Raw genomic sequence first — 24,123 nt, forward strand, 5'->3', positions numbered from 1 at the left:
TCCTGAGAGAGGACAGGAGCTGCTCCACCATGGTGCCCCCCCCCACACGGTGCTCCTTTCTCCCATATAGAGACCAGTACTGACAGTTACAGGGCAGTATGGCCAATAAAAATCTGCTTATGTACACAAATAAAGAATGATGGTGAAATAAGGCAAACAATTAACAGTTCAGCATTGGCAGGACAGATGAACATGTTTTCATACAGTTTTACAAATAAACTCAACCATAAAAAAGCCAAACAAACACAAAAGCAGGTGATACAGAGAGAAAGACACATGTGGAAGCATCTGGAAAGTGAAAAACAATACGGACCACAACAATCACTGTAAACCAAGCCAGCCTAGAGGCTGTATTAAGGGCTTTTACTCTTTTTACACCTTTTTACACTTAAACGTAACCCCTCAGAGTTCTGCATTCTGCTCTAAATCATTGTTACAAAAAAGCAAATTGGTCGTGGACATGAAAACCCTGCACGCATTTTTCAATTTGGTTAAAAGGAAACTTTAAAAAAAAGGCTGCAGCTGCATTCTGAGAAACATGACATGTGAAGAATAAATCAAACACACTGAAGAGGACCTCATTCATTCACTTATTTTCTAAACTGACTGATTACTGTTACATCATGATGATGCCTGTGGCATGAAATTTAAAAAGAAAAACAAATATTGTGGCGGCAGAGGAGCCTCCTAAATGTGACAGAGCGTCAGCAGCAGCTCCCTTTACTGTAAACTGACAGCGTACAGCAGTTGGTAGTGAGTTCCCGTCGGATTGCATGTACAGTACTTCCAAATCGAGGACAGTAGTTTGACTTATTTTTACAATATGTACATTTATTACACCGTGTTGTTGACAGCAATACCGTCGCCGGTGATGTGACAGTGTAAAGGATCTTCTTCCTGCTCATTTCTCTGCTGCTACATTCCTTTTCTGTCGTTGACCCCTGAGTTTTTCCTCAGTGCATTTAGTCGTTAGTTGCCTCGGTATGCTACATTGGTGAAGGTGGATGTGGCTCCTTTATACAAAGGATTGTTAGCCTGGGAAGTAAAAACAGAGGTAATGCTGTTTAATTCAGTCCCACACTGACGTCCACCTTTCTGGAGACGTTTAGACTTCAGCCATATTCAGTTCTAGTATTTGCAGAGAAGCTGTTAATGTGTGTAGTTAGTGTCTGGATTATTTCTCACCGTATCCCATCTGGCTTTGGCCCTCTCCTCCTCAAACTTGGCAAACTCCCGGCGGTCGTGGATGGTGACCAGCAGCTTCCAGATGAGCAGGCCAACAAGGCCCAGTAGCAGAATAGCTCCGGCCACCGACAAGAGCGCCACCAGGATGTCTGGACCCTGAGGACACTCTGAGGGGGTCAGGGACACAATAAGAGCACATGATGTTTAACAAGCAATGGAGCACACTAGTGAAGCCCTCCGAGTGTGAATGATTCACTGCTTCATCACTTGTTATCTGGGTTTCTGTGGTGTGACAGCATGTCGATGAAAATAACATATTACTGCATGCACACGCTGTTCCCCTGCGGCCGGAGCCTGCCAGACTCTGAACACACTATTCTGTCCTAATAGTCTCCCTAAATTATGATGATCAGTTCTCTGGCAGGTCGAATGTCTAATACACACACACACACACACACTCTCACAGTACCTGGCTCTTTTATCATGAACAGAATGGATTTGCCACTTCTATCTTCAAAATACTGGAAGCGCACCACACAGTCATTCTCATCTTTGTAGGAGCAATTCACCGCATTTCTTTCATGGAAAACTGTGGGATAAAGAAGAAGAAGAAGAAGAAACAGGGTTACAGACAGAACATGACATCATCCCTATGTATATATATATATATGTGCACATTATTTCTTTTAATCACAATGCATGTATCAAGGCTCCAGCTGCTTTCAGTAACACTCTGCTCATATGATCAGCAGCAGGATAACAACAGTGAGCATTAAGATCAGGGTTAAGATCAAGATGGAAGAGCTCTCACCCAGTTCATCCACGAGCTCAATGTCATCCTTGCAGATTCTACTGCAGCTGTTGTCTTTGGTGTACTGTCCTCTTTTGAAGTGCTTACACTCAATGCAATGCCTGCAAGCAGAGTCCCACATGGTTACCTCTGTGCAGTACACAGTGCACACTGCTGATGCTCACACAGTTTGACATGCAAGCGGTGGATAAACTAAAAGAGACACTCGTGAGTAAAGCTACACCAAGGTGAGACTGTGAAGTGTTGAAATCTGTTTGGCCTTTCTCTGCTGTACATGAAACCACCTGAGCTTGTTTGAAATGTGAGTGGGAGAAGTTTGTTAGTTATTATCCTGGAATGTGGGACCATCGTGCTGGTTTGCACTGCAGACTGCAACCAGCCAACTCAGTCCAAGTCTAATTCCCTGCTGAAGACTCTCTCTGAGCTTTACTCTAGCACAGCCCACAGCCCAAGATGTCAACTATGAATACGAGGTGGCTCATAAACTAATATCACAGTATATGCATGAAATATTCAGAAGGGAATAAAACCCAAAGGCCTTTCCACACAGGACAAACGGAATGATTTTAGTCCCACAGCTGTGAGGGCTTTAGTTTGGTTGTTCTGTCTAGAACATAAATGTAGCTGCACCTATGAGGACAAGCTTTCAACGTTCATTCTCATTAACTGGTGTAGTCTAAGGTCTTGATGTGGTTTTTTTGTCAGTTCAAACAATAACTACATAAAATGATGTATCATTTATACAACATGTTCTCCTCAATCAAGTCTGTGCAACACTGTTTTTCTGACTGGTGCAATAATTCATCATCTCTTTGTTATACCTGTACCTGTTGTTTAACTTATCTTTACACTGTTGTTCCTGTTCTTTGCTGCTGCAAATGTCCCCAACGTGGGACGAATAGAGGTTTATCTGATCTTACACTTACTCTTTTATGGTGCAGGAATCAGGACAGGTGGGGCATTTCTCACAGGTATCTCCGTAGGCGCCGGGCTGAGTGCAGTGACAAACCCCACACTCACAGTTCCCGCGGCCGCTGCACTGCAGGTCGTTGGTGGACATGCAGGTGTCCGTGCGCGTGGTGCAGTTACAGTTTTCTCCTTTCCAGCCAGCTTCACACTGGCAGAACCCACAGTTACACTTCCCATGATCTGAGAGAATCAAAAAGGAGGAAGTATCAATGCTACCATACTGCTTCAGAGTATTTATTCTTTAAAACTGAATCATATATGTTGAATCATATTCATTCCAAGCTAAAGCTAAGGCCGTGGCTGTGAATCTACACTGTGTCGTACTCCAAGTGGGAAACGCAGAATTACTTTTAAGGGTTACTTTTAATTACGAGCACTAGTGCACTTTGTCTGAAGCTCTGTTACGTCTTTACACAACACTTTTCTTTAAAACTACACCAGTAACACAATAACGTGGTGACAAACTCTTCTTAAATCTAACCTCTCTCAGCAAGAGACATTGCGCATACATTACGCTCTTAATCTGACAAAGGCAGGAAATGTGCTATTGTGAAAGTACACACTAATGACTGCCCATCTCAGGCAGGCACACACACACACCCTGTACTGAAGAGGAAAAAACACAAAAGCCAGGTCATTCCAGGATCAGTGTAACAGTGACGCAGCCATTTGCTGACAGGATCTGCAGGCGAGTCTTTCTCCCTGGATTACGGAGAGACGCCCCACATCAGCACGTTTAACTAGGTTAGACTGACACTGAGCCCCAGAGACCACAGCGTTCTTAGCAGGAAGGCAAACAGGATTTGGCACTCGATGACTCAGAGCGAAGAGTGAATGAGTCACGGCCCAGCTGGATCAGACTGGGGGAGTGACTGGTCATGAAATATCACAGAGGGTCCAAGGGTTCCTAAATCCAGAGCTTAAAACAAATCATCCACTGTTGTAAACGTGACGAAACAATCCCCCAGTGTCGTCTCTTTCAACGACAGCTTCTCTTCGGGATTGTGTTCAAAGCTGGTTAACGGTTAACAGCCTCACATACAATGTTTAGCAAAGCAATCGTTGTGTAATCTTTCTCAGTCTGCCCACAAGATAACAGGCGAGACAAGACAAAGCTGGTGTGGCCAGTAAAAACATTTAAAGCTCACTTTGTCATAGTAACAGAGGATGCTTTTCAGAGTCTGGAGTTAGTTGTTAAGTTGATTCACACACATAAAAGGGAGTTTTTAGGTCGACATCATCCTACTCTCTCTGTGAGGCTGCACAGGAATCCTGCCCATTAATCACATGCCTGGGCTTTAGAGGAGGTTTACATGACGGCCATGATAAAAGAGCAAAACCAGGGATTCAGACAGAACACTATAACAGAACATTACAGAAGAGAGAGAACAGAATCAAGTGCAGGGGGAGCAGAGATGTACTGGAGAGAGAAAAAAAAACGTCGGGCAAATTGCCAGCAGAAGAATGCAAACTTTCCTGTTCTCTCCTCACTAGTATTTATTGGCCCAGAGGCTATGCTTGCTGACTCCTGCTCCCTGACCCTGCACAGGCAGAAACACACAGCCACAGGGAACACCGCAGAGAGGGAGCGCTCTGGATCCGTGGGTCGCAGTAGCTCCAATTGAGCTGGGGCAGAGGGACGCTCGCTCTTTAAAGACAGTTACATCACGACTCTACTGAGACGCAGCAACTTAGCGGTCGCAAACTGAGCCGTGTGGACTGTCTTACACCGTTTATGGCTTTGTCTGTGTGTAGGCGGATTGGGTGGGTGTCTGCATCCAAGCCCTGAGTGCCATCCCTAAATGCCTCAATACCTGCTCCTCAGAAAAACAACCTCCCTCCCTATATACCATATATATATATTCCAGGAAGATTTCATCTTGCCAACACACCCAATTTTGGAGTTTTGGATGGTGACATTTGAACTTGAAGCACTCTGAGGCTGTATCAAGTATATTTTTCCATTTATTTCTTGACTTTGAACTTTTCATTTCTGTTCACTAGAGACCAGAATCCAATCCTGTGGAGCTGAATGTAACTTCATCATGGTTGAAATGACTAGTAGGTACATCATTTTATATTAAAAGTGCAACCAGCAGTTTCTTTCTGCACTCCCATACCTTTGGTAGCATAAGATTAGAGACCGATTTAAAAAAAGAACTATTGATATCCGTCGCAGTGGCTGATATATCTGGACTGAAAGATAAAAGAGCATTTCCCTACTCTGCTACTGCTCATCCCCCTCCTTACAATCACACACTCAAAGTGCTATTACATTAAATTACGCAATGACAAAGCCTATTAAAGTTTTATCACTGTGATTGAGTAACTGCACTGAGCAGTGCAGACTTGTAATAGGGAGTGACCATCATGCCACACTGCTGCTGCGAGTGGTAAGAACTAACACACACAGTTTACAGGGTCAGTCACTTGTAAGCAGTACTGTTCGTGCTTGGCAGCTAAATTATGCAGTTATTTACATGTCCTTTACAAGCGAGCACAGACTGTCAGAATAATTGCACGCCGGCTTTAAAAAGGCTGCAGATTTTTGATTTGTCAAGCTTAGTAACAGAGAACTATGTAAACTGACAGAGGTGTGTTTACAGACGGAGTGACTGGAAACAAGCAGAGTACGTTCCAGTAGAGTGAGATGAGGCCTCAGAGCAGGGAAGAAGAAGGGAACGGCAGCGTCATCTTTCCTGCTAACACTGACATAAAGGGTTCCTTCATCCAGACTCACCCAGATAAACATGTTTTCTCACTTACTTTAGTGACATCTAGCCATGCAGATGGTTTTGGTTGGATGTGCCCACGTTATGACATTTTCATCCACCTGATTCAATGGAGGTAAATGGCCTTTAGTTTGTGGTGCTCTCATAGTAATGAAAAATTACATTTAAACAAGAATACAACCATGCACCACGTCGGGTGGATTATGAGACGATGGGCCCCTGAGCACAAACTTCCTTAGTATCATGATGTTGTGTGAATGACATTCTTCTGCCCATACATGGTGTGCTTTGAGCACCAGCATGGCGACATGCTCACAGAGCTATCTGCACGGCTAGATGCTAGAGAGGTTTGTCATTTGGGTGAATAAACCCTCTTACATCACAGCTGTTGCTCTAAATGTCTCAAAGACCAGGAGCCACTGCAAAGATCGGAGGGATGGTATGCAGTCTACACACGTTGGCCTTATTTTCAACAACAGCTTTTTCAATTTTGCTCAGTATCATGTGTTTAACACCTCCACCCCGTCACTTCCTCGTTTCCTTTGTGGCACAATGATGCTGATTGACCAACGCCAACACTGATGGTGACACCTGGAAGTGTTCCTACTCACCAGAGCACAGCTCCCCTTTGAAGCGTAAGCAGTTGAAGTCGTCACATTGGCAGTATTTGCCCCACACCAGACCAAACTCATTTGCATGGCAGGAGCACAGTCCGCACAAACAGTCGCCTCTCCCGCTGCAGATTGGGCTCCCCGGCTTCAAGATGCAGTTGACATCATCAGACGGACTGTAGTCCTCCACTGAACACTCACACCGCGGGCCCAGACGACCCTGGTGACACTGGCACACGCCGCACTCGTAGGTCCCGTTGCCGTTGCTACAGAGGGAGCTGTTTGCTTCGGCCTTTCCCTCACAGTCGCAGCTGCAGGCAAAATCCACCGTCACCTCCAGGGAGTCCCTGAAGCCCCGGGGTTTGATGGTAAAAGTGCCGCTCTTCTCTTTGGGGCAACCTCGCAGCTGAGCGTCCACGCTGAATGACACCTAAAGAGGAGGAAACATCTCTGTGACAATCTGTGTGTGGAGACACCACATGTGAATGTCAGCATCTCAAATGATACGTACTGTGTCACCAATTTTGAGGCCAGAGCAGGACTGGACTCCACGGATGACCTCTCCATTTAGGCAAGTGGCATTGAACTGGAGATTCAGCTCCTTCGGGACTCCCAGTAGCTCCAGCTCCACTTTAGAGCGGATTTTCTGTTCAACATGAAGTTATTTATCAGACGTTACATTAGTACATCAATATTCGTGCTCCACTTATTGTGCTGAGTTTAGGAAATTCTGACCTTATAAGCATCCACAATTAGCTGAATAACATTCCCAGAGTCGTCGGACAGAGTTCCCACAGTTGTGCCTGGGATCAGCTGACTGTACTCCTGGGAAGACAGACATGGCAGTGAGATTTTGTGCTTTTCACAGAATCTTGAGGGAATAACTTAAAGATAGAATGATCTCAGTTGCAGTTTGGAAACACAGCACAGCACAACAACACACTGCACAAAGGCTGATACCTAGAAATGTCCTGAACACAGCAGAATAAGAAAATACAGGGAGGGGGCAGCAGGGCCTCTGCAGATAAAGACACTCTTTCTTCCACTCTTTTTTTTTTTACCTGGTAGAGCGGCACCACATAGCTGGTCACAGCAAAAATTAAATTTATGTTGTTTTCAGACATTCTGTCCGTCAGGAGCGCCAAGGAGGGGTAGTCCTGGAAGACACGGGGAGAAAATGGTTTTCAGTGGCAGCAGGTTCTGTCCAACAGCTCCGCAAATACTATTAAAAATAAAGTACACTATTTACTGATTGCTTTGAATTTCTGCCTTTACCAGCACAGTTGATTTGTTGTAAATGTTGTCATCATCGAGGTGACATAGTCCATCGTTGGGCTGGACAATTCCAGCTATACGTCCATCCAGAGCGATGTGAGTTTTGGCATCAGTGGTGAATACCAAAAGGTGAGAGGCGTCTGGACGCCAGCCAATCTTGTCCTAGTGATGATGGTCGCAGAAATGAATATGACAAGTAAAGGACAAACTAGTACGCAGTATGCATACACACTGTTCAGAGAGCACGAGTGTGTGGATCTGTGTGTGACAACACTTCCATACCTTACACACCACAGCCTGCATGACAGCATCAAATCCACCCTCTGGAGCATCTCTATTTCTAGACACCTGCTGTTTCTCCACCTCCTCAGTGAAGCGAGCTACCTTCTCCGTCAGTGACAGCACATGCTTGAACCCGAACTGAGCCTGGCACGTCTCACCAATTCTGTATATATTGACAAGGTGAAAAAAGGGGAGAAGAAATCACTGAGGGAGAACAATGAATTTGAAGTAGTTACACACAAGCCGACTTCTCAGAATATCTTCACCTCAGCTCCTTCTCCTCCTCAGATGTGATGCCAACAGTAACCTACCCAAAGCAAGGGTTTTCCACTGCCTTTGGAGGATAGATGTACATGTAAGGGGACATAGTCTTGTCCACAAAGGCTCCAAACCCCATGCGTAGGTTGCTCGTGGTGTGACCCATGGTCACGGCCAGCTCACTGCCCAAGGTGCGAAGACGAGCCAAGTCATCCTTCATTGAAAACGAAAGATCCATCAGATAGTAGAGGTCCACTGGGTAATCCTCCACTTGTTTCACTGACACAGAGAACCGCTTGGTTTCACCTCGGAGGGAAAGAGCAGAGGGCCTCAGAGACGGAGGAGTCAGCGATAAACTGAACGACATCAGCTGGTGTCCTAAAACCTATTTTTGTCTTTCAAGTGAAAAAGATTAAAAGATAATCTTGGTACTTTTAACCCTGGGCCCCATTTCTATATATTTACCATTGAAATGAAAGTAGGTACAAAAACTTTCACTTCTGCCAGCAGCTGAGAGCGGGCAAAGAACAAGCTGCAATGGCTGTTATGCAATCTTTCAAGGCAGTAGCGCCGACTCAAAGTGCGTCCGCTAAAACATTATGGAAATGATCCCTGCAGAGATAGTCCAGTAAGATTATTACTTAACCAGAAATAACTGTTCTACCTCTTGGTTGAACTCCATTGATAAAACCATTAATCTTACATGGTAATTGCTGGTCGAACACTGTCTCAATCGGTTAGTTTGTTTGTGGTGTTGTGCCACTTTGGTCTTTTAAAGGGTTAGTTTGGATCCAACACAAGACTTATGTGGCAAACAATCGAAATGATCAAGGCAGTGGTAGACAAGCAACTCCCAAGTTCTGTGAGGTAAAATGACTGCTTTTGTCAATGGAGTCTGGTGACTTTGAACCAAGCAATGTAACCGCTGTTTCTGATTAAACAAAAAGGATCTTACAGGTCTATCTGTGGATCCTTTCCACAGTGTTGTCAGACACTTCAAACCCTGAAGGGTTACATTCTCAGCTGAGACTTCCAAAAGTACCACTCATTTTAAATCCTAAATGTAGAAATAGGGCCCAGGTTTAATCCTTTAAATATCAAACAATAGTAAAATATTAAAGACATTACTCTGTTAAAGATGTGTGCATCTAGTCTTGTAGGGTTTTTAGCATCTGGTCTTACATCTTCATAGGGCGTTAAAGTACCTGGTCTTAGCGTCATATGGATTTTCTGTGGCCTTATCTGAGTGACATCGTCAGACGTCCCTGAGGCCTTGTCACTAAGCGGTTTGTCCTCCTGAGTAGTCAGGGAGCTGGAGGGAAACTCCAGAGCCGCCGCGCTGCACCCTTCATCCAGCAGGTTCTGCTTCAGGTCGCAGCGGGACACGCTGGATCCCCCTCTCCCAAACTCCTGAAACAACCACATCTGACTGGTTCATAAAGTAGCATTACATGAAAGGAAATCAAGTAAAGAAAGAGCTTTTTAGGTTTGCGTTAATGAGATGATGCTCATTTATCGATAGATTCAGGTTCAGACGCCCAGCAGCCGTTTTCCTCTTATTGTTAGTTTCATCAGTCCAGAAGCTTCAGTGTATCAACATGTTGAAGAAACATCAGAGGACGACAACAAGAAGAATGCTGTTGGGAAACAGGGTATCTGTTCTAACTTGCTGCGCTGAGTGGTGAATGGGAGGGAGAGTACACACTGTGTGCATGTGTGCAGCTGGTGTTTTTACCTCCTGGGAGCACCATGCACAGCTAGGGTGGACAGCCAGGCACTGCTGACAAGTAGTGACTCCTCGTGATGTGCAGATGTTGGAACCTGTGATAATCACACCGACAGAGGGATAAAACTACCCTTCTTTACACTTTGAGTTAAGATGACACACACACACAGTAAGTGGAAAACACTGAGCACATGTCTGAAACACACAGCACACAGTTCAGACCCCAGTGTTTCACAGCAGATCCTCATGAAGCCTCAGTGCAGTTCACACAGGAGATTAATGACGCTAATCCTTTTTCTGTGTTATCAGTCTCATCTGAATCGCTGCGAAGGTCTCATTCTCAACAAATACATTAATTCCAAACCCTTTTCTGTTCCTTATCAAGCCCTGCTCACGGGTGTGGCTCGCTGGAGTTAAACACACACACACACACACACACAAGTCCACCTCTGTTAACAGTTATAAGGATAAATGTGCATGACAATAGCTTTCAGACAAAATGCAAGAAACAGATTTAATATGACTCCTGAGTGACTGAAGGGACTGATGAAGTAACACTGATGGATTGATAGGACAGCAGCACAGACTGGTTTTTCTCCTAGATAAGTCTGAAGCTGTGGTCTTTCATAGATGATGCATCCATCTGTTGGTTTAGGAGTTAATTAAGGAAGGTGAAACAATGAGCGTTGGTGCTGGGGGGGCCGGGGGGGCTGTGGAGGACCCCTGGTCCCTCACTGTGGGAAACACATCACAGTTTTTACTCCCTTATAAGGAAAAGAGGCTCCAGCTGCAGCGGAGCAGCTCAAACACAGCCAGCAGTGAGGAACCGACCGAGAGATGCTTTACAAGGAGCACCGTCAGGAGGACAGGAGGACAGGTGGAGCAGGGGGGGGCAGGAGGAGCAGGGGGGCAGGTGGGACTTTTAGAAGTTGCACAAGTGATGAAAAAAAAAAAAAACTTACCGAAAACGTGTGAAAGCGACGACAAACAGAGAAACAGAGTCAGCAGACGGTCTGCGGGGGCTCCCATGGCTGCAGGGCACCGGAGGCTGACTGCTCTGGGTTCTCTGGGTTCTCCTGGTTCTCCTGGTTCTCTGGGTCCTCTGGCTTGTCTATATTCTCCTGGTTCTCTATGTTCTCCTGGTTCTCTATGTTCTCTGGGTCCTCTGGCTTGTCCGTGTCCTCTGTGTTCTCCGTGTTCTCTGGTTCACTCCTTTCCTCATTCTTGTCTTGACTCACAGCCCGTCGGGTCACAGCTCCCCCCCCCTGCCCCCCCCCAGCTGAGAGCAGCCTCTCTGCTACAAGCTCACACTCGTCTCTCGGATAAAGTTCGCCATGTAGAGGGGACAGAGCTGCTCTCAGCCTGGGAACATCACTTCTTCACTGAACACACCTGAGCAGGCTTCATCTGACTTTTGAAATCAGCCCAGGTGAGAAGCCTGTGACTGTTGTCTCACCAGCATGTGGACAGCTATCATCACATCAGTTTAAAACACTGAAAGAAGCCTCTTTCATCAGCTGAAGTTTATTTGTTTCATTACATGATATAAAGTTGTGAAGGCTGTGTCACAGTGAAAAAGATCTATTATATAAACACAGATGAATTAATAGATTATGTGTCACGAAGCCATTTGCATCCACACATGATCACCTTTTCAGGCTAACACCTCCCTCCTCACTGAGCTGAACTGTTATTCTTTCATCTATAAGCTTGAATCGATTAGAAATATAGAAGTGCAGGGGATAATAAGTGTGCAGGTGGTGAGTTGTTGCTCTGCATAAAGTTCATACTACAGTTATACATCTCTTTAAAGTGAGCTGGATCCTGTTAAATCTAAAATGTTCCCCCTGCCCTCTACTGGACTGAAACGAGTCCAGCATGTTACAGTTAACACATAAGCTGCACAAAATGTGCATGTGGTGTAAAACAAAACTGGAAAATCTGCCATGAAACTCTGATTATACACTTTGGACTCTGGGCTCAGAGTGAGGAATCACCTTTAACATGTGAAGTGGCCAACTGGTTGAGGAGTGGTGGTAGAAGGACCCCTAGTGGGAAAACACAGCACCCGAGTGAACAGGCATGGAGTCCACACACTGTGATCAGCAGTCGTCTCTTCATTCTCCTGTTTCGAGGCCGACTTTGCCAAAAGCTATTGCTGCGTATTATGCATTCCCTGAAAACAGTCTAGCCGAGCTCTCCTCGCTAAATTCATGAATCTGATAAGTGCCTCCACATTAAACCTCCTCCTATTCTGCTGAACGATGGAGCACACGGAAATGTGCCAGCTTCGAAAACAAGGGAGGGAAAAAAATAAAAATAAATAAAATGAGGCAGAAAATGTGATGAAACGAGAAATGAACTTTTGGAAGGGTGTGTGTGTGTGTGTGTGTGTGTGTGTGTGTGTGTGTGTGTGTGTGTGTGTGTGTGTGTGTGTGTGTGTGTGTGTGTGTGTGTGTGTGGTGGGGCTTGTCGAAGCAGACAATGCTTCTTATCTCTGCACTTGTCCATTTATTGAATCTTTATCCCTGTGTCCTGCTCTTATTCTCAGGCTGGTTGCTAAGTTACTGCCACCCGTGTCCAAGAATTACCGCCATAAGAAATGACAGAAATGGAGAAATAAGTAGAAAAGCTATAATAGGCAACTGTTCTGCTGGCATTAAGCTCTCAGAGTGGGTGGATGGAGCAGGTAATACACTGGCTAATCAAACCCCCTATTCAGTATTGACTGATTTGGATCTATTGGCACCAAAGCCTTGTGTGGCGACCACCCCCACAGATGAAGGGTACTTCGGGAAGAGCGTAGCCCCAGTTGTCCTGAGTAAAAAGCCAGAGAATGGGTCAGATGGCAGCCAATTAAGACTGAACAAGACGTGAGCGGGGGGGCCGGAGGAGGAGCGGGGGATGGAGGGGTCCTGACCTGAGTTACAGATCTATCTGGAGCCCTTTAAGCTTTTCACTGAGTCTGAGAGCGCCGTCGCACAGAGCCAATATCAAAACGCAATCGCTCTCAGACAAAATCAGTGTTTGGATAACCACAACCAGCTTACCCTCTCCCGCTTCGCCGGGTTAACTGGCGAGTGGGAGGGTCAAGTGGGGGGGATATGAGTTTTTCTCATGTGAACGCTTGGCAGGCTGAAATGTGCCCCACACTCGCTGACAAGGGACAATGTGTGTTTGTGTTGTGATGCTTTGCTATCTGATCTGCCTCCTCCTCCTCCTCCTCCTCCTCCTCCTCTGGATATGCAGCTTACATTTCCCTCTCAAGGGAATGACAGCACAACTGGGGGCATATGGAGGATGGAGAAAGAGAAGCGGGTGCACGAGGGCACCTCTGCTCTTGTGTTTTTGTTTCCAGACTTGAGAACAGTTGGAAGACTAACGCACCCCGCTGTTAGATATAAGAGACAGTTGGGGAGAGAGAAGTTGGAAGAACAAAGGTAGCCTGTGTTACGGAGGTGTGGAGATGTGTCTAAATGGAAATTAGGTTAATGGGTAGCGGCTGGTGGAGTACATGACATGTCTGCACTGGAGAGACGGCAGGAATCCCTTCAGTTAGATCCATGAAAACGGCTCTGAAACAAACTGATTTTCTGCAGCCAATCAAACAGACAGACAGACAGACAGGCAGACAGACAGGCTGCAGTAGATGCACTAGGAACACACACACACACACACACAGTCAGATATCTCCCTGTAAATCAAAGCAATGAAGTCATTATCTCCTCAAAATAACTTTAATGGCTGATGGTTTCTTCGTGTGGGGTTGATGTGGGGCAGCGCTCCACTATGGTGCTGCTCCCCTGCACTCTGTATCAGTGTGTCATTATGATGACTGTGTTTACCTCTACGTGATTATGACTCCCAAAGGTGGCAAACCCCTCGAGATGGAAGCATGGCCCTCTGCTGCGTCTCGTGACACTTGGTTTATCTACGTTCAAAATGCCAAACGCACTGTTTTAATGCTCACTTTACTCACCTTGGTGGCATTTAATTGCACACGTGCTCTCCCTCCGGCTCCCAGCGGCGTCCTCTAGAAGGCCGTCACAGGAGGGAGGAGTCTGTTAATTGAAAAGAGGGAAGTCGTGAGGAAGGTGTGCTCCCCCCCGGGGGGGGGCTTCAAAGGGTGTGTCCATTTTGAGGCAGCGCCACAAACAAAGAGGATGTAGGGGTGAGGAGCGGGAGGGGAGGAGGGTGGGGTCACACGCCACCTCCTTGTTGCTAAGGATGTCTTCACTTAGTTTGTGTTGCTAGGCTGCCAATTCCCTCATGTTAAGTGGAAATGTTTCCCCCCCTCTCCTCCGTCCAGGCACCTCATCGCTCCCTCCCTTTCCTCCTCCTCTAAACCAAAATAACTTCACCAACCATCTGTCACTGGGCTCACAGGTCTACTGTTGCTTAGGAACAAGTCAGACACTCACATTCATGTCTATATGCGTCCTCATATGAATATATCGTCATATCCAGTTATACTAACAATAAGCACTAGTTAGAAACATATGTGACCAAGTACACCGGTGAAATGTGCAGCAAATCCTCAGTCTGATGATCCAGGAAGAGTTTTAAAGTCAGAAAACAGCAACAAGTTCCTCCGTTCATGAAGCTCTGAAAGAAAAAACTTCACAGTGACGTGATAAATTCTGATTATTGGTTCAAAAGAGCAACATGTTCTGCGAAGTCCTCGACTTTACTCCTCATTTGTAAATTCTTTGAAGTTTTGTAGTTGGTAGGTTGTAACTGTAGCAGAGGATTTGTATATTGACAGAGAGATGAAGTGTAGCTACTTTCCACACTCACACCGCAACCAGTAAAAGAACAGGATCTAATTTGCGCAGCATTGATTTACATGCCGCCAATTAATTTGCAGCAACCAAATACGAAGGCTAATGAGATTAATTGATCTTATTGTACATGCATATGCTAAATGAAAACATTCCTTGTCCTCCCGTTAACAGCCACTAATACATCATGTGAGCTTAAACCACCTCCAGGCTTATGAGGGGTATTTGTGGATGGAGCTAATCATTGTTTGTACACACGCTTGTCAGCTGGTGGCTGAAAGCTGCTTACCCAGACATCAGGAGCATCCCAAATTGAATTTCACGGCCTTTGTTTTTAGACAAACAGCAGATTAATTTGACAGACTCTGCAGACGCGTCTTGGGCAGTTTTTTTTATTAACCTGTGGAAACTGATCCCTGCAACTGTTCAATGTCACGTCACACGGTGGTGATATATTATGATAAAATGGGAAAAAGACGGTTTCTCTGTCTTCAAAGGAGCATTTGAGTGTGTTTCTTTACAGTATAATTACATTATATCAGCATTTTGGGGGGAGTTACAGCAGCTGTAATCCTTTGGCAATGTAATTAGATAATAAATGTTAAAGTGGTGCCCAGCCAGCTGATGTAGCTTCTAATTTGGTTATATCACCTCATCTCAGTGATTTTAAGGTTCTTTTGTCCTCACAGCAGTTACATTTCTATAAAAACCTGCTCGGATATTTTCATGAATTTTAAGTGTTTGAAATTTCAAGCCACGAATGACATTAGAAAATCACATCAGATTAGATGTCGGATTATTTTCCTGCAGCACAAACTGGACTCTCATGGAAGTGTTATCCATTAATCAGGTAATAATCTGTGTGAAGTCCAGTAGAAACCTGCTCACAGTCATCAGAACAAGGGGAGGAGGCATCATTTACAAACTACTCTCATGTATGGATGGAAATGATCTGAAATATTTAACAGTAATCTAATGATAAAGTCACTGGTTATCTTACATTACAGGCTGAATGACATTATGACTACTTAGAGTCAAATAATGGTGTGTTATTGGGCAATGTGGACCAGTAACAAAAGGTAACTCAGGCCAAACACCACATCGTGTGTACTTACTAATATAAATGCAGCCTGTCAATACGGCACGGAGCTGATAAAATGAAACCCCACATTATGGATGCAGAGAGAGGTGTGCGATGAGGGAGAATTACATTATAGATAGAAGAAGAATCAATAATGATTTCAAACTTCAATTTTCAATTCATGAAATGTGATATTTAGCTGCAGACATGCTTTCCTGTTCCTTCACGGCTCAGGTTGCCGCAGCTTCACCTGCACCTCAGTAAGATGGTGTCCCAGGCAGCTGCAACAGTTACACACAACACCTGAAACACTAAGTGATGTTTATGAATAACACGTTCCAATAAAAGCAGAAAAACGTCGGCTTTCCAGGGGTTTCATCTCAGCTGCTGCCCATAAGGTAACAGCAGGCACAGTGGAGGCAGGCCAATATGTCTGATAAATATTTGCCATGCTTCAGTCGTAGTTTATTAATTCATGTCTTCATTTCTAAGTCATAGCTCGCTGTCCCCTTGGGTCTCCCTCTCTGACAGCCTCCTCAGCAAAGGACATTAAACTCTATAAATACCTCTCAAAGTACACAAAGATCTGCTGCTCATTCTGATTCTAATTGAACTGAATGTTTTCATGTTTTAAAATGATTTTTCAACACCTTCATGAGAAGCGCTCAAAGTTAATGTATGTCTGAATCAATATTGGTGAGGCTTTCAGGCAGTATTGATGTGCGTAAATGAGAGTTTCAGTTTCAGCACACCTCAAGATGTTCATGTTTATGAGTCATTTAGCCTCACTCATTCTCTAAAACCAGTCTGCTTCCATTAGGAGACCAACAGGAAGCACCACTTGTCTGAATACATTCACTTGGTGAGGATGTTTTTTGGCAAAATAAATCTGAGGGAGTAAAACGTGCATCTAGTGTGAAATTCTCATCCGATAGATTTAATTTGACTCCTGGGGCAGTTATTCACGCCACCATCTGAGTGCAGTTGTAAAACTAAAATAATTAGTAGAAGGATGCCAGATTAAGACCAAATTGAGATGTATTCATTTCTCCTTTTGTTCATCAGAGGAGCAGCGCATTATCTGAGGCCATCTGACTACCTCCCCTGGTGAGGAGTGGTGGTGTGGTCCACGGGGAACTCATCATCACTTTAAAACGCACCAGAGACTTGGCACAAAAGAAGCGCTCGCAGGCGACCACGGGCGCAAAGGGACTGCCTCGTATTACAGAAGAAGAAGAAGAAGAAGACTCCCGAAAAGTCATGAAAACATGGACTTTGAGTTGAAGAAACTTACTTTTGGCTGCACCTGATGCGACACTGTTTGGCTGCAGCGACGGTCCGGTGGTGTGGATGTGGTCATTACGCACTGAGGCTGTGGCAGAACTCGATGTTTGCCAGTAGACTTGGACCATAAAACTCGTCATATTCTCGCTTTCTCCCTCTTTATTATTGTCTGAAAAGTCACATGACGCAAACTGTTGATCGTGGTCCAGATTTTGTGGTGAGACTGTGTGCCTACCAAGTGGAGTCGCGTGTCTATTTGCTGACAACCCGCAAGGAAACATGAACGTCTCCTTCTTCGACGTGACCCAGGACGCGCTCTTTAACGGGAGCCAGACCCTCGCCGGCACTCTGGCGACGTACTCCGGCAATGGCACCGAGAACGTGGTGACCGGCGACGGAGGGGGGTCCCTGGTTCTGGTGCAAGACGAGCGCAAACTCTTCGTCATGCGTGTGGTGCAGATCGCGGTGCTGTGCGTGTTGTCGCTCACCGTCGTGTTCGGTATATTTTTCCTCGGGTGCAACTTGATGATCAAGTCGGAGAGCATGATTAACTTCCTGGTGAAGGACCGGAGACCCTCCAAAGACGTGGAGACGGTCATGATCGGGCTCAGCTAGAGCACGCAGAGCAGGTACTGTGGAGAACTGGAGCGGAGATCCTGTGTGAGGATGTGGTGCGCGTTTCCCAGCGCAGGTCCAGATCTACACCTGCATGTACTTCTCAAAGATCTCTCTCTGTGTCCTAGTGAGGAAAGATATGCAAAAAATTCACATTTCCTTCCGAAAACGACTACAGGAAAGTAGTCCAGCGACCAATGTTTGTGCGTAAAGTTTGTGCGTAAAACACAGGCTATTGTTTACACGTGAGCCGATCTGTTGAATCTTTTGAGTGAATTTAATATTGCCAACTTGAACAAAGTAACGAAAATGTTTACAAGCTGTTACCTCATTTTTTGTTCAGTAATTCTATTCTTTGTAAAAACCTGAAATGATTGTAAGTGAAGATTTTTAAAACTGTCAAAAAGCATGATTGTGAATTCTTATAGTGCCACGTCTGCCTGTGTACTATGTGGACGTGGTGGATTTGTGCGTGGGTATTCTCTATACAAAGTATTTTCTTGTCTCGTTTGGTAAAAAAAAAAAACAAAACACTGAAATCTAAATACTGAAATCTTGCACGTTTTTAAATGAACAGCTTTATGGAGTGATTCTGGTCCTGTTTGGCATGCTCGCTGCTCTGTAAAGTGATTTTTGGACCTGTTTTGCACTTTTGACAGAACTGATGCTGCATGAATTATTTTGTACCAAAAACTTGAAATTGCAGCATGCAATTAAATGATTGAAATGGCCAAATTAATCTTTGTCATCTGTTGTTTCACACATTAACGTATATATATATATATATATATATATATATATATATATATAGGTAGATTAGGTTTCAGGAAATTATGTTTGCAGAGATATCTTTTATTCCAATATTGGATTTAAGACTTTCAACTTAGAGGTGAATATTTATTGATTCATGCACTAGGCCTTTTAAACTCAAATCAATTAGACTTTGTGAGATGTTCTCTGATCCATCTCTCCTTTCTCATCCAATCAGATCTGATTTTTACTTGTGCTGAAAGCATTAGGTGATCACATTAACACTATAGTAAGTGCACCGCTAAATATAATAGGATCATTTCTTATAAACGCAACAGAAATTACACAGAAAAGGATGTTTTAAATGGTGGTAAGGTCACATGGCACAACCACACTTAATAGTTAAGCACTCGGTAAAAACAGCCTGGCATTTATTGCAGCTTTATATAGAGGCAGAGACCAGCTGCAATCAAGAAACATTCAGACTCACCCTTAATGTCCCAGCAGCCCCCACTGCACCTTAGGAGTGTGAGTATGGCAACCAAAGAGGTTCATGTTCTTCCTTTGTGCCATCAGAGTGTGGAAAAGATCTTTAGAGGGATGTCACACAAAGAGGACGTACAGGGACATGCATGAACTGTCTTTGTGTCTTAAGACATCATTAGTCCTGCTGCCCCTTAGTGTCTGCACACCTCTTCCCTTTCTCAAGAAATAAAACCTGTTCCCAACTATTTCTATTTCAGACAGACAAAAAACCCACAGAAAGTGTCTGATATTACGTTTTCATTGTATCCAGCTCAGCATTTTGGTTCAATTTCACCTCTATTTCGATCAGCACCCCCTCCTCCTTACTATCTCATGTGCCCCACACAGAAGCAACCAATGTTCTCATTATTATTTCAGTACTTGTTAGGAGAGCTGGGGTAGATGAATCCTTACAAACACACCCATGCATCCACACATGTTCCCATTCAACGTGCACACATAGGACACTGCGGAGCAACAGACCAGAAAGCTCTGGCCTCAGCCAAAAGCATCTCAGGAAAATAACACAGATCAGTAAAAACTGTGAGATGATTATATCTAACGAATGAGAACTTTAAACATGCGGATATGGTAACTATTACAACCCATATGTGAAGTGCGTTCTTGTTGCTTTTAATTAGAAAGCAGTTGATATGAAAGCAGAAATGATTATTCATTCTTGTTAATGTCTAAAGCCTGAATATCATATTACCGTTTAGAAGCAGAACACTATAAGCATCTGGATGAACAGCAGGTCTGTGATTTCACTCAAACAGAAACTGTGTATACCAGAATCCATGCAGAGAAGAGGTTAAAAGGTCAGGCTAAGTTTTTGCCACTGCAGTGAATGCGATCATTTTTGTGAGCAACTGTTATTAAGACAATTTATAAGAGAGCTCTGTAAGCCTCACCTCTTCTGCCAGAGAAATAAAGAAAGAAATAAGACTGTTCTGGTGTTGCTCTCACACACCAGTAAAAAGCTAATTGGAAGCACGCATGCTATTTTTGGAGAGAAGATAGTTAATCGTTCAGTTATTAACTTCTTACTCTGAAACTCATTTTGAAAAGCTATTTAGACACAGAGTTTAGAGCGCAGGGGTGCAGTTATGGGGGTGGCTGAATGATTCCTGGGGGGGGCCACTGACAGAGACCCTGGGTCATGGCGAGGTTTATAGATGTGTACAGTGAGCGCTGTTATCAGGGGTGCTGCTCAAACCTGAAAACATCAGCGGCAGGATGGATGTGTCACCCACTAGTGTATCAGCAAGGCTGCATCCTTCGCTGGCAGATCTGTGATCAGTGTAAACAAAGCTGGTTAGATTGATATTAAGATGTTAACAAGCACTCATTAACTGCTCAAACTAAACCTATGGAGTCTCTGGAAAGTGGTTGTTAGTGTGCAGCAGCTAAAGTGCAGCATGTTTCTTAGTATTTTGACTGTGGACTGGTCATCGTGGAACTAATAGGTCACTAGGAATTAGCATTACATGAACAACAACTTGTTTAGCATTAACAAATGAAACAGACCCTGAACCAGAACCAGAACTCGGATGAGCAAAACCATCCAACTTTCACTTCATTCTGCACTAAACAAACATCACACAGCTACTATCAGCACTGAGCGCTGCTAAATCTCTGCTTTAAAGCATTCAGGAAACAGGATTTGAAAAAAACTCTAAAAACAGGATATCATGACCAACATGATGCACGAGCAGTTTAAAATCCTCTGACACGTTCCTACACAAAAGCCTCTTCTCTTGACTTGGCCGAAAGTCAATTAAAATTACTCACCATCTCGCCGAAGATAAAGTTCTTATTAGTTTCTCGCCCGCCACCGCTGAGCATATGCTAAAGAATCAGCATGTAGTGCCACGCATGTGTCCATGGATGCTCTTCTTTGGAGAGAAGATGGTTAATTGTTCAGTTATTAACTTCTTACCCTGAAACTCATTTTAAACAGATATTGTAGAGTGAGTGAGACATGGCCTCCTGCAGTCAGGTGAGGTTAGACGGGGAAGCAAGGGTGCAGTTATGGGGGGGCTGAATGATTCGGAGGGCCCACACTGACAGAGGCCCCGAAACAGGACCTGGTTTATTAGATTCATATTGTTTGTGCTGTTAAAATACATCAAAAACACATTGATAATTACGGTGCCTCTCTTTAGAGATTGAATGATCTGCAATAACCTTTTTAAAAAGGAAGACAAGTGCTGTTCTGTTATGGACGAGGAGCCGTTGTTAGGATGAGTCAGATTCCACCAGCAAAGGCTGAGATGTAGTTAATTATAATAAGCACATGAAGGGGATATTAATAGGCTAATGTTGCGGTGGCAGTGCAGGAGCAACACGTTAACACGTTAACCCTTCACCCCAATCAACATGTGTGCAGTTGCGCAGGTTTGCTGTGCTTCACGCTCTCTCTCCATATAGCTACTGTACATTTTCTTCTCAGGAAGTGTCAACACTGACCTTTTACAACCGAGACCTCACAGAAAATAATGAACTGCGTACTGGCCGTGAAATCATGACAGAAATAATGGTGATTAAACCGGCGGTGGCATTCAGCACTTAACTGTAACAAAGATAGCTCTCCCTGGAAGCTCGGCTCTGAGTGGAAACACCTAATATATTGTTATGAGGGTCTGTTCAATGGAAAAGTTTGACACAATGCAGACTTATCAGAGAACGGCATTTTTAATTCCCTCAGTATTTTTGATTAGAGGGCAAAATACACAAAAGATCTGTTTCCTATGCCGAGGCAGGTCCCACAAGGATGAAGTGGCCTTTCTCAGCCCCATTCAGTCTGCTTCTAATGGGATGTGTTGTATTCAAAGGAGGAAGCAATAACAGTACATGCAATGAAGCTGAAGAATGGACGCGGTATCTCATATCGCACACAGGTGAGTGGATGTAAACACTCGCTTTTCTTTCTCTCCCTGTGGTCCACACACACACACACACACACACACACACACACACACACACACACACACACACACACACACACACACACACACACACACACACACACACACACACACACACACACACACACACACACACACACACACACACACACACACACACATTCTTGTCTTTCTATAGTTGCGAGGACAATTATTGACTTAATGCATTCACTAGCCACTTACCCTAACTTTAACCATCAAAGCTAAATGCCTAATTTAATTACTAATTGCCTTTTCATAACTATACAACTATACAGAGACATTAACCCCCCCAACCCTCCAATACACACACACACACACACACACACCTTTAACTTTAAAACTAAGTCTGTAAAACAACCTTAAAACAGCCCTGTGAAGAAGCCAAAATATCCTCACTTCCCCAAAATGTCCTCACTCTACTGGTAAAATGTGTGTTCTGGTCCGCACATTGCAGAAAGAACAAGAACACACATACACACACACATTTTGTGTGTGTGTGTGTGTGTGTGTGTGTGTGCGAAGTGGTATGACTTGGCAATCATTTCATCAGGTATCACCATCACTGGTATCTACATGTAAATCATAGCAGCCTGTTAGAAATTCTCTCACTGAAGAACAATGTTTGCCAAAATGCATTATTATCTTGAAGCAGTTCTATTAATCTCTGGAGTTGTTGTGAGAATCCTCGCCGGCTTAAACTTGTTGAAACTGGTGGAATTTCCACAAACACTAAAAGCTCCGTAAATATACAGGAAGCTTTGCACACACACACACACACACACACACAGACAAACACACACACACACACACACACACACACCGCTCTTTCACATCACCCCGGGCAAATTGTGCCGCATCCAATTCAGCAGGGTGCCAATAGTCCTTGTATTCAAACTCATGAAATTTTAAATAAATCTATTATGTGCATGCAAATGAACAACAAACAACAAAATTGCCTCATTCTTTCCATTACCCACAACACCACGAGATTGAAAAGTTGGTGATTACGTTCACACACACACACACGTACACACACACACACACACACTTAACTCAATTAACGTATTTTGAACCATCCACAAAGGGATACCCCGAAATCATTTCACACTCACAAATGTGTTTCTGTGCTGCACATATTCTCAGCGTGAATGTGAGCATCATTTGCCAATGTGACTGTTGTTGATTTGGTAATAACGCCGTGCTGTCAGCTACAACCCCAAGGCATTTTCACTTTTTGGGTGATGTGATGTGTCACCGTGCTTTTTTACCTGCCCAGTCCTGAACTTCACCTGTCAGTGTGTTTTCACTCCAGCAGCTTTGTCCTGTCCTCCCCTGATGCTTTCTATCTCTAAAAAAGAAAAAATTCTCTTTCTCAGACTGAATTCATAAAAAAAAAAACACGTTGTCAGGTAAAAATGGATGAAACAAGAGCTAATAAGGAGCAGCAGAAAAGTGATGATAATTAATACCTCAATGTTTGGTTTGGAAAATGGAAATGTGGCCCAGGGACATAAAAGGAAAAAGAATTTGCCAGTAAAAACAACAAAAGCCTTCCAGTTAAATTAATTAACCTCCATCTCGTTCACTTCTCAACAGACAGGGACACTTATTCTATTGGTGCGCTTTTTAAAAGCACAATATTAATTGCAACCATAATCTCAAGAACGTGGTGGTTTAGCATTTTAAAAAGTGGGACTTAAATCCAAACCTCTCTCCTTGTTTTGTAGGAGTCATTGCAAAAAAAATATGCAAATGAATACTTAGCACTCACAGGTTTAGCACTCACATATTAGCCCGATCATATTCAGAAGGAGCAGATGCCTGCAGTAAAGTGAAACAAATCGGTAAAAAGGCAGCGGTGGTGTGATCTTTAGCAGCACGGGTGGCCCAGAGATCACATTCTGCACTGCAGCTTTGATGCTCTGAGAGAAAAAGAAGCAGCACAGGTACATCAGTCTGTGACGCACTGTTATTGAGAATGATGTGTTCTTTCCCCTGTGCCCAACCTCTCATTGAGGAAATCATAAACTATTCAAAATTAAATTATCTAATGAGCCTCCAACCCGAAGGAAAGTTTTAGATGGAGCGTAATACCACAAAGGCTCATTGTCTGTGCAGGCCTTTGGCAGTGGGGTTAAATCTAATTCTCATGAGGGATGGCGAGTCATACGTCGCACTAAGCTATCTTTCATCTCTCTTTCTGTATCTAACTGAGGATCACGTCCAGGTCAATCCTGCATCTGGAGCACGAGGAGGAGGCAGCTCGGTACCGGGGACGTCAGATCCGAGC

General features: G+C 44.2%; 2 protein-coding genes across 2 annotated transcripts; one reads left to right on the forward strand and one right to left on the reverse strand.

Annotated features, from left to right (window-relative positions):
• Positions 1 to 794: 794 nt before the first annotated feature.
• itgb3a (integrin beta 3a) lies at positions 795 to 11,084 on the reverse strand. Its single transcript, XM_070847673.1, has 15 exons — positions 10,812 to 11,084; positions 9,859 to 9,944; positions 9,329 to 9,533; positions 8,177 to 8,429; positions 7,866 to 8,028; positions 7,584 to 7,745; positions 7,370 to 7,465; positions 7,044 to 7,133; positions 6,820 to 6,954; positions 6,309 to 6,738; positions 2,923 to 3,145; positions 1,997 to 2,097; positions 1,655 to 1,774; positions 1,186 to 1,352; positions 795 to 1,035 (listed from the first exon to the last, which is right to left on the reverse strand). The coding sequence occupies exons 1-15, from the start codon at positions 10,876 to 10,878 to the stop codon at positions 970 to 972; spliced, it is 2,364 nt and encodes a 787-aa protein (XP_070703774.1). The 5' UTR covers positions 10,879 to 11,084; the 3' UTR covers positions 795 to 969.
• A 6,190-nt stretch (positions 11,085 to 17,274) lies between these two features.
• Positions 17,275 to 17,610, forward strand: rprml (reprimo-like). Its single transcript, XM_070848660.1, has one exon. It carries the CDS (start codon positions 17,275 to 17,277, stop codon positions 17,608 to 17,610), a length of 336 nt encoding a protein of 111 aa, XP_070704761.1.
• The last annotated feature ends 6,513 nt before the right edge of the window (positions 17,611 to 24,123 follow it).

This window comes from Pempheris klunzingeri, chromosome 17 (assembly GCF_042242105.1).
Source record: "Pempheris klunzingeri isolate RE-2024b chromosome 17, fPemKlu1.hap1, whole genome shotgun sequence".
In the NCBI taxonomy this organism is placed as follows: Eukaryota; Metazoa; Chordata; class Actinopteri; order Acropomatiformes; family Pempheridae; genus Pempheris; species Pempheris klunzingeri.